The sequence below is a fragment of the Amblyraja radiata genome, chromosome 29 (assembly GCF_010909765.2).
Source record: "Amblyraja radiata isolate CabotCenter1 chromosome 29, sAmbRad1.1.pri, whole genome shotgun sequence".
NCBI classification, from domain to species: domain Eukaryota; kingdom Metazoa; phylum Chordata; class Chondrichthyes; order Rajiformes; family Rajidae; genus Amblyraja; species Amblyraja radiata.
The window spans coordinates 30,356,380-30,367,890 of NC_045984.1; the positions used below are offsets into that span (position 1 = coordinate 30,356,380).

Genomic DNA, 11,511 nt, shown 5'->3' on the forward strand with positions numbered 1-11,511 from the left:
GTTCAGTTTATTCAAGAAATTTGTCTCTTAACCCTAGGTCTCTTAAGCCAGCTTCAGTTCAGTTTAGTTTAGTTTATTGTCACGTGTACCGAGGTACAGTGAAAAGCTTTTGTTGCGCGCTAACCAGTCAGCAGAAAGACAATACATGATTACAATCGAGCCATTTACAGTGTACAGATACGTGATAAGGGGATAACGTTTAATGCAAGGTAAAGCCAGCAAAGTCCGATCAAGGGTAGTCCAAGGGTCACCAATGAGGTAGATAGTAGTTCAGGACTGCTCTCTGGTTGTGGTAGGATGTTTCAGTTGCCTGATAACAGCTGGGAAGAAACTGTCCTTGAATCAATAAACAATAGACAATAGGAGTAGGCCATTTGGCCCTTCGAACCAGCATTGCCATTCCATGTGATCATGGCTGATCATCCACAATCAGTACCCCGTTCCTGCCTTTTCCCCATATCCCCTGACTCCGCTATCTTTACGAGCTCTATCTAGCTCTCTCTTGAAAGCATCCAGAGAACCGGCCTCCTCCGCCCTCTGGGGCAGAGAATTCCACAGACTCGCAACTCTCTGTGTGAAAAACTATTTCCTCATCTCCGTCCTAAATGGCTTAGCCCTTATTCACAAAATGACACTTAGACACAAAGACATTTGCGTCCCTAGCATAAAATGCAGGCGTAACTCAGCAGGTGAGGCAACATATCTCTGAACCGATCTAAATCTGCAAGAAATAATAATAATTCCTAATGCCCAGGAACCATGAAGTCCATTGCAATTCCATGTGTTTGTGTTTTAATTTACAACCGATACAAGTTTGGAGTCAGGTTGGGATCCAAGTCAGGCAGCATCATCTCTCTGCAGATGACAGTCCCGCAACTTTTATGAATCAGAATGCTTAGAATATGGCTTCATTAAAGTTTTGACCCAGATTTAATCCTACTCCATCTCACTACTCAGATGGAGTAGGTTTCCATGAGAGTGTAATATTTACGAATGCCCAAAGCTCTCTCCAGACTGGGCAGCAATCAGTGATACAAATAAGGTTAGTCACAGAATGATACAGCGTGGAAACAGGCCCTTCAGCCCAACTTGCCCACACCGACCAACATGTCCCAGCTCCACTAGTCCCACCTGCCTGCTTTTGGTCTATGTCCCTCCAAACCTGCCCTATCCTAACCTGTTTCTTAATTCGGACCATCCCAGCCTCAACTACCTCCTCTGGCAGCTTGTTCCATACACCCACCACTCATTGTGTGAAAAAGTTACCCCTCAGGTTCACATTAAATCTTTTCCCGTTCACCTTGAACCTATGTCCTCTGGTCCTTCATTCACCTACTCTGGGCAAGAGACTCTGTGCATCTATCCAATCTATTCCTCTCATGATTTTATACACCTCTATAAGATCACCCCTCATCCTGCTGCGCTCCAAGGAATAGAGTCCCAGCCTGCTCAACCTCTCCCTATAGCTCAGACCCTCTAAGTAGACACAAAATGCTGGAGTAACTCAGTGGGGCAGGCAGCATCTCTGGAGAGAAGGAATGGGCGACGTTTTGGGTCGAGACCCTTCTTCAGACTGATGTCAGGGGAAGGGGCGGGACAAAGATAGAATGTAGCCGGAGAGAGTGGGAGAACTGGGAAGGGGAAGGGGATGGAGAGAGAAAGCAAGGGCTATCTGAAGATTGCGAAGTCAATGTTCATACCTCTGGGGTGAAATATGAGGTGCTGTTCCTCCAATTTGCAACTGGGCCTCACTCTGACAATGGAGGAGGCCCAGGACAGAAAGGTCAGATTGGGAATGGGAGGGGGAGTTGAAGTGCTGGGCCACCTGGAGATCAGGTACGTAGACCGAGCGGAGGTGTTCAGTGCAACGATCGCCGAGCCTGCGCTTGGTCTCGCCGATGAAGAGAAGTTGACACCTGGAACAGCGGATACAGTAGATGAGGTTGGAGGAAGTGCAAGTGAACCTCTGCCTCACCTGGAAAGACTGTTTGGGTCCTTGGATGGAGTTGGGGGGGGGGGGGAAAGAGGTAAAGGGACATCTCCTGCGGTTGCAGGGGAAAGTACCTGGGGACGGGGTGGTTTGGGTGGGAAGGGATGAGTTGACCACGGAGTTTCGGAGGGAACGGTCTCTGCGGAAAGCAGAAAGGGGTGGAGATGGGAAGATGTGGCCAGTAGTGGGATCCCGTTGGAGGTGGTGAAAATGTTGGGGAGGATTATATGCTGTATATAGACCCTCTAGGCCTGACAACATCCTTGTAAATTTACGTAATAAAAGTTACGAGAGATAACAAGCAAATACAGTTAATCTTTTATTTGGCAAATTCTCATCAGAGTAATCAAATGAAGACACTGAAGAATTACGAGAGGCAATTACTGTGCATATATATAAAACGGAAAAAATCCCCACAGAAGCACAGCATAGTCCAGGCTTCACCAAATGTGACAATGGTTTTGAGTTAGGCAGGAATACAGAGTAGATTATGTAAAATAATTCTTAAACCCTCAAATTGAACTTTAAAAATCACGATTTTGCTGGGTGTGTTTTAGGAGACTCTCACCTCCATAGAAACATAGTAAAGAGGTGCAGGAGTAGGCCATTCGGCCCTTCGAGCCTGCACCGCCATTCAATATGATCATGGCTGATCATCCAACTCAGTATCCTGTACCTGCCTTCTCTCCATACCCCCTGATCCCTTTAGCCACATGGGCCACATCTAACTCCCTCTTTAATATAGTCAATGCACTGGCCTCAACTACCTTCTGTGGCAGAGAATTCCACAGATTCACCACTCTCTGTTCCGTCGCAATGGAACAGCTTTACTCTTGCTGAATGCATTCATTCATTAGTTCCACATCTCTCTACATCACCGTCTATATATCTCTCCTTTCCCTTCCCCCTGGTTCTCCGTCTGAAGAAGGGTCTCGGCCCGGAATGCCACCTATTCCGCTGAGCGATCCAGCATTTTGTGTCTATCTGTGAATGTGTGAAGGCTACACGTGCAGGGTGTAATTTGCAACCTGATGCAAGGTTTAAACCAGCATCTGCAGTTCAGTTCCTTCCTACACAATGGAGCCTTAGTCTGGATCAAAGGTCCCAGCAACGATGTGTGTGCATTTCAACTCGACCGACACTTAAAGTTCATTGTAAGAGCATTACAAAATGTTCATGGAAAATCAACTCTAACAGCCACAGCAGGCCGGCCACCAGCATCAAACACACCATACTCGTTGTCAAGCTTTTGCAACCTCTCCAGCCCGCCAACAACAGGCAAAAACATAACATTTCCCTCCTTCCGTGTTCAAGGACACTTATGCGGCCAACTTTAAAAGATGCCCGTTTCTTCACATGCTAATTCAAGTCCTACATATTTTCTGAGTCTGCGATTTAAACAGAATCCATAATATCTAAACATCATAGAAACATTGAAAATAGGTGCAGGAGTAGGCCATTCGGCCCTTCATAGAAACATAGAAAATAGGTGCAGGAGTAGGCCATTCGGCCCTTCGAACAAACCCCCCATTCTAATCCGCTGAGTTACTCCAGCGTTTTGTGTCTACCCGCCATTCAATATGATCATGGCTGATGTTCCAAAATCTGTACCCTGTTCCAGCATTTTTTCCCCCCCACAACCCTGGATTCCTTTAGCCCTAAGAGCTAAATCTAATTCTCTCTTGAAAACAACTCACAAGACACATTTAATTCAGGCTCGATTTTAAATTGACTTTACATTTCTTTGGCAATAAATTCAATGCAGGGTAACATTACTTGTGGTATCTAATCACTTTCTCTGCCTTGGCCCTGATCAGATTCCATTGAACCCCATACAGTTTTCAGTGCATTTCTCATTACAGCTTCAACAACTCCAAGCATTTGCAGCGGGTGATATTCACTAATTAGATCCACATCTTGTTTGTTTTTTTTTAAACCACAGCAGAGGTTTTCATGGTTAAAACCACAGAATCCCCCTAAAACAATGCTAAACATCCTCAAATGCCATGTCCCACACAGCGGAATGTGACTTATGCACTCACAATTAACCAGCCGTCACCCCTCCCCCCCCATCTCCTTGCGTTTGAATTAGTTTCCAGAGGGCTCATTTCTGGTGCTGACTTTTACTACTCGAGTCCCTTAGGTTCCCAACGTTAGTTAAAGTGCATGAAAGCAAAACTCACATGGAAACTGTACGCGAAAGTTCAAATGCAGGGGTTCTTTAAAACACAGATGCTGCAAGCGAGTCTTCAAGCGAATAGCTTGAGGGTTTTTTTTCCTTGACCACAACTTTGAAAGATCATCTTCCCCCCCCCCCCCCCCCCAAGCCCCCAGTCCCAATCGCCTCACCTCGCTCCCCACCCCAAGTCACATTCTAACCAAGACAAAAGAAATGGGCATCTTTCAAGAGTAAACCTGTAAAAACCCAGCCCTGAGGGAACTCAACTCTGCCCCTTTATCAGCGGTTCTGCCGCCCTCTCTTTAAAGAGGCCTGGCGTCTCCTTGCAACCGCATCCATCCTCTCGCTGCGAGTCGACCCCTGCCTCCAACACTCGACTCCATTCTCCACACAAAAGCACAGCGTTGGAAGCAAATGGGAGCGGGCGGGCGGGCGGGGGGGTCGGGGTTTGGATGGGAAGTGGCCAAACAGGGGAGAGGATCACCTAACTTTGCGAACTCCCCTTTCTTGCACGGCAGCTCACACCCCGGGTGCCAAGCGGCGTTTGTTTCGTGCCACAGTCAACTTTTACTATTCAATATGGGTGATTTGGGAACGTTGACTCTTTGCTTGGGAAATGGGTCACGTTTGGGACTGCAGATCCCCTGATCGATCATGTATCTTGACTGTAATCGATCAGATATCTGACTGTGATCGGCTCGATATCTGACTAATCGATTAGATATCTGACTGTAATCGATCATATATCTGACTAATCGGCTAGATCTGACTGTAATCGATCAGATGTCTGACTAATCGATTAGATGTCTGGCTGCAATCGATTAGATATCTGACTGCAATCGATCAGATATCTGACTAATCGGCTCGATATCTGATTAATCAATTAGATATCTGACTGTAATCGATCAGGTATCTGACTAATCGATCAGATGTCTGACTGTAATCGATTAGATATCTGACTGTAAACGATCAGGTATCTGACTAATCGATTGGATATCTGACCGTAATCGACTAGATATTTGTAATCGGCTCGATATCTGACTAATCGATTGGGTATCTGACTGTAATCGATTCGATATTTGACTGTAATTTGTTCGGTTATTGACAAATGAATGAACTTTACCCTCTCAAGTTGTCTTGGCCTCGTCTCCTGACCCGCGACTGTGAGTCTCTGTCGGCGACAGCGGCGAATCTTGCCGCCCTGAACTCGCCCTCTTGCTGGCCCATCGCCGCTTCAGTGGCAAGGCAGGCGAGAGCCGCACATCCCAGCACCAACTTGCCTATCCACCGTGGCCCCATGCTGCACAAGCCTCCGGTAGAGACGGCTGCACACTTAGCTCCTCTCTGGTCCACTCCGGCCGGGCTGGTGTTGTGGGTGGAGGGGGGTTGCAGAGAGAGAAAAGAGAGAAAATTAGACCGGTCTCAACTCCCCCCCCTTTCTCTCCCACACACTCACCAAGTGCTGACACTGTGAACAGCAAGAGGAGTCAGCGTTGCAGCCGGAGCTCTGTAGCAAAGTTTCAGACAAAGCCCAGAGTTTTTACCTACCATCAATGGGAGCGCACCAGCGAGCAGCGGGGGGACATCTGCTTCCGATCAATAGCCAGCGAATTCCTTCAGGGTCGGGGGGATCCTGATCAGCCTGGAGCTCTTTGTTTGCTGGGGGATCCGGGCCAGGGAGGGAATAAAGTCCTAACCTGAGTGGGACAGAGAGGGGGGAGGAGGAGGAGGGAGGAGGAGGAGGGGGGCGAGAAGCAAGGGGGAGGGCGAAAGCTGTCTCCAAAGCTGGGCAAGGGGCGGATCTTGGTCGGCAGCAGCAAGAGGCGAATGGGCCAACCCTACACATTCCTCAGTCTGCACATAGACACAGATGGCTGGAGTAACTCAGCGGGGCAGGCAGCATCCCCGGGACCCTTCTCTCCAGAGATGCTGCCTGTCCCGCTGAGTTGCTCCCTCCAGCATTTTGTGTCTATCTTCGGTTTAAACCAGCATTCTGCAAACCTTTCCTGTACATTCCACTGCAAAGTCCCCCCTCAAGTAATGCCTACTTTCCCCTGACTCCCAGTCTGAAGAAGGGTCTCGACCCGAAACGTCACCTATTCCTTCTCTCCAGAGATGCTGCCTGTCCCGCTGAGTTACTCCAGCATTTTGCCTCTATCTTCGCTTTTTGTACCAACATCTGCAGTTCCCTCCTACACTAATTCCTGTGCTATTCTATTCCCTGTGGGTTTAGAGACCGAATCCTGGTTTGGAAACCTCTAAATGATGTCTTCAGGCTGGCTTCAGTGATTAGAAAACAGATAAGTGGTTGGCAGGTTACAAGTCTTGTGAAAAGCATTGAGAAGTTGGTCACCTGAGTGATATCCACACACCTGTACAGTTATCAGTCTGCCTCCGTCGGGCAAGTGCAAACAAGCAGATGTGCCACGCAACACAACAGTCTTAACTTACAAAATTACAGCCTGGCTCTGTTCTTCATTCTTTTCATGACATCTTCATCGCCCCAACAAGTTTCTTATTGGAGTGGCCCAACGCCAGTCGTGGAGTTGGGGCAGGAAGATAACATGTGCACAGGGGCCGAGCTCCAAGCGATCGTCACTGAAGTAGAAACGAGGTTTCGGCCCAAAACGTTGCCTATTTCCTTCGCTCCATAGATGCTGCTGCACCCGCTGAGTTTATCCAGCACTTTTGTCTATAAACGAGAGGAGTTGAGTATAGGAGCAAAGAGGTCCTTCTGCAGTTGTACAGGGCCCTGGTGAGACCACACCTGGAGTATTGTGTGCAGTTTTGGTCTCCCGATTTGAGGAAGGACATTCTTGCTATTGAGGGAGTGCAGCGTAGGTTCACCAGGTTAATTCCCGGGATGGCGGGAGTCATATGATGAAAGAATGGAGCGGCTGGGCTTGTATTCACTGGAATTTAGAAGGGTGAGAGGATGTCTTATAGAAACATATGACATTATTAAGGATTTGGACATGCTAGATGCGGGAAACGTTCCCGATGTTGGGGGAGTCCAGAACCAGGGACCACAGTTTAAGAATAAGGGGTAGGCCATTTAGAACTGAAATGAGGAAAAACTTTTTCACACAGAGCATTGTGAATTTGTGAAATTCTCTGCTTCAGACGGCAGTGGAGGACGATTGACTGGATGCATTCAAAAGAGAGTGAGATAGAGCTCTTAGGGCTAGCGGAATCAAGGGGTATGGGGAGAAGGCAGGAATGGGGTACTGATTGTGGATGATCAGCCATGATCACATTGAATGGAGGTGCTGGGTCGAAGGGCCAAATGGCCTCCTCCTAGAAACATAGAAACATAGAAAATAGGTGCAGGAGTAGGCCATTCGGCCCTTCGAGCCTGCACCGCCATTCAATATGATCATGGCTGATCACAATCAGTACATCGGGAACGTTTCCCGCATCTAGCATGTCCAAATCCTTAATCATGTCATATGTTTCTATAAGACACCCGCCATCCCGGGAATTAACCTGGTGAACCTGCGCTGCACTCCCTCAAGAGCAAGAATGTCCTTCCTCAAATCGGGAGACCAAAACTGCACACAATACTCCAGGTGTGGTCTCACCAGGGCCCTGTACAACTGCAGAAGGACCTCCTGCACCTATTGTCTGTGTATCTATGTATCTATATATACCAGAGTGTGCCACTGTAAATAAGCAGTTTATTGTTCCATTGTCAGTGCATAAGACAACTAAACACCTAGGCCCAACGCAAATTGGCGGAACAGCACTTCATATTTCACATGGACATCTTACAACCCAATGTATGAACATTGACTTCTCTAACTTCAAGCAACCCTTGCTTTCCCTCTCTCTCCATCCCTCCCCCTTCCTCGTTCTCCGACCACTGTCCCCGATTACATTTTATCTTTGTTTGCTTCATTGTCACCTTCTCCCAGCTAACAATGTTCTATTCCACATTTTCCTTGAGCTGCATATCTTTTGATCTTTCTTTTTAACACCTTAGACTTCCTTATCTCTGTCTCCCTCTCCCCTGACTACTCAGTCTGAAGAAGGTCCTGGACCCGAATCGTCACCCATTCCTTCTCTCCAGAGATGCTGCCTGTCCCGCTGAGTTACTCCAGCATTTTGTGTCTATTGACAATTGTCCGGGTGGTGAATAAGGGGAAGGAGAGCGTGCCAGAGTGGCCTCAGCAAGGGGGAGCTTCCATGGGGTATCAAACAGCACAGGGGGGCGTTCCAAAGAGACGGTTCCTTTGTGTGACTGGACCGTACCTCGAGCCAGTTCCAGGAATGAAGCGGATTGCAAAAAGTGGTGAAAACACTGCCCAGTCCACCACGGGCACAAACCTCCCACCATCGAAGGGATCTACAGGAGTAGCTGTCTCAGAAGGACAGTCAGCATAATCAGAGACCCACACCAGCCAGCTTCTTCCCTACAACCCAGCAGGCTATTAAACACTACAACCTCCAAATAGGCTCCAAACTAGAGACTTCAGGGCATTATTTTTGGACTTTGCACAGTCATTGTTTATTTTTATATATATATTTACCGGATTTTTTCTTGCTGTTTATTTTACGTGTGTTTTACAGAGTACTTTGTTTAGATATTTGTGTAAGAAAATGCTGGTTTAAACCGAAGATAGATGCAAAAAGCTGGAGTAGCTCAGCGGGTCAGGCAGCGTCTCTGGAGAGAAGGAACGGGTGACGTTTCGGGTCGAGACCCTTCTTCAGTTGTTGTGCTGCTGCAAGTATGATTTTAATTGTCCCGTGACATGCGACAATAAAGCACTCTTGACTCGTAAGGTCATAAGTGACAGGAGCGGAATTATTTCAAAATAGACTTTTCTCAAGTAATAAATATATACGACACAGGACCGTGCAAAAAAATCATGCAAATTCTCGGAGGCTACACAAACATTCAATACTGTTTACACGCATTACCCAAATTTCACAAAATTTCTCCCCCACACCCTCGCCACTCATGTGGCCCACTGGCCAGGAATCCCACCCCTTATTTTGAGGGGTGTCTCCCACCACACCCTGCCCCCCCATGTCCAGCACCTAGACTGTGGTCCTCCCCCACAGAGCGTTGGCTGCACCGAGCTTCAGAAATAGGCCATTCGGCCCATCAAATCTACTCCGCGATCCAATCATGGCTGATCCATCCCTCTCTCCTAACCCCATTCTCCTATACGCTTGAGTCCACGTGGGAGATGCAGCACACCATCGCCCAGACAGCCAGAGCACCTCTATCTGCCACCAAGGGGCTGGAGGCAACCACTGCCCAAACTCTGACAATGTCCCAATGTCCCAATGCTGGCTCTGGAGAGGGTCCAGAGGAGGTTTACAAGAATGATCGCAGGAATGTGTAGGAATCCAGGCTGCATGTACATGACACCCCTCTCCTCACCCATCCACCTTTGTGATATCATTGAGTCATAGAGTGATACAGTGTGGAAACAGGCCCTTCGGCCCAACGCGCCCACACCGGCCAACAATGTCCCAGCTACCCTAGTCCCTCTTGCCTGCGCTTGGTCCATATCCCTCCAAACCTGTCCTATCCATGTACCTGTCCAACTGTTTCTTAAACGATGGGATAGTCCCAGCCTCCACTACCTCCTCTGGCAGCTCGTTCCATACACCCACCACCCTCTGTGTGAAAAAGTTACCCCCCGAATTCCTATTAAATCTTTTCCCCTTCACTTTGAACTCTGGTACTCGATTCCCCTTACCTACTCTGGATAAAAGATTCTGTGCATCTACCCGATCTATTCCTCTCATGATTTTGTAGACCTCTATAAGATCACCCCTCATCCTCCTATGCTCCATGGACTAGAGGCCCAAGCCTACTCAACCTCTCCCTATAGCTCACACCCTCGAGTCCTGGCAACATCCTCTTAAATCTTTCCTGAACCCTTTCAACTCTATCCTCTCTTCCATTCCATTCCTTTCTTTACCCCGCATCTATCTTTCCTTTCCACAAATTTTCTCGCTGTTAGAAACATAGAAACATAGAAAATAGGTGCTGGAGTAGGCCATTCGGCCCTTCGAACCTGCACCGCCATTCAATATGATCATATATGAGCTCCAGTCCCCCCCCCCCCCCCCACCGTACTCCAACGACATGCAGATATGTAGCTTAATTGGCTTCAGTAAAGATTGTAAATTGTCCCCAGTGTGTGTGGGATAGTGTTAGCGTGCAGGGATCGCTGGTCGGCGCGGACTCGGTGGGCCGAAGGGCCTGTTTCTGTGCTGTATCTCTGCACCTAAACTAAATGCAAAACAAATCTGGCAATGCAAACTGGAAGTTTATAGGTAAATCTGCACCAATTTGTACAGGAGTTAGGTGTTTAAGAAGAAACTGCAGATGCTGGAAAATCGAAGATAGACAAAAGTGCTGGAGAAACTCAGCGGGTGCAGCAGCATCTAAGGAGCGAAGGAACAGAGAAGGTTCACCAGACTGATTCCTGGGATGTCAGGACTTTCATATGAAGAAAGACTGGATAGACTCGGCTTGTACTCGCTAGAATTTAGAAGATTGAGGAGGGATCTTATAGAAACTTACAAAATTCTTAAGGGGTTGGACAGGCGAGATGCAGGAAGATTGTTCCCGATGTTGGGGAAGTCCAGAACAAGGGGTCACAGTTTGAGGATTGAGGGGAAATCTTTTAGGATCGAGATGAGAAAAACATTTTTCACACAGAGTTAGATGTGGCCCTTGTGGCTAAAGGGATCAGGGGGTATGGAGAGAAGGCAGGTACGGGATACTGAGTTGGATGATCAGCCATGATCATATTGAATGGCGGTGCAGGCTCGAAGGGCCGAATGGCCTACTCCTGCACCTATTTTCTATGTTTCTATGTTTCTATGAAACGTTGCCTATTTCCTTAGATGCTGCTGCACCCGCTGAGTTTCTCCAGCACTTTTATCTACCGCAGGAGTTAGGTGTTTAGAGGAGGTTTTTTTTTTTTTTTTGCCCCTTTCTTCGGCCCAGACACAAAGAATGCAGCTGGTTCTTTGGAGTTTTACCTTGTGTAATTTATCACAGATCGGGAGCTGCATTCCTACAAGTCACCAGACTAAAGAGGAAGTGAGCACAGACTCGGGGAGAAGGTGCAACTCTGACTGGGTTGTCAGTAAACGTTGAGCCGGCTGAAGAAAGTCTGAAGAAGGGACCCCGACCCCCCTTCTCCAGAGATGCTGCACTGAGATACACCAGCGCTCTGCGTCTGTCTGCAGAAGTGGGTGATGTGTCGTCCTGTGCCCCCCCCCCACCATCTTGTCTCAGCTGCCCCCCCCCCCGGACTCCAGGACTGTGCTACTGCAGGCTCACCCAGCCCCAGCCCGGCACTTGGTGAAGTGG

General features: G+C 48.1%; 1 protein-coding gene across 5 annotated transcripts in view; it reads right to left on the reverse strand.

Moving 5' to 3' along the window:
• The window catches only part of fbn3 (fibrillin 3), a 201,924-nt gene extending 196,027 nt beyond the window's left edge, over positions 1–5,897 (reverse strand). For 4 of the 5 annotated variants that reach the window (XM_033047129.1, XM_033047128.1, XM_033047130.1 and 1 more), the window contains exons 1-2: positions 5,718–5,897; positions 5,293–5,532 (exon numbers count right to left, since the gene is read on the reverse strand). In XM_033047129.1, the coding sequence (XP_032903020.1) occupies positions 5,293–5,468 (176 nt within the window). In that variant the 5' untranslated portion in view covers positions 5,469–5,532; positions 5,718–5,897. The other variant, XM_033047127.1, reaches the window with a different exon arrangement.
• Between the last annotated feature and the right edge of the window lie 5,614 nt (positions 5,898–11,511).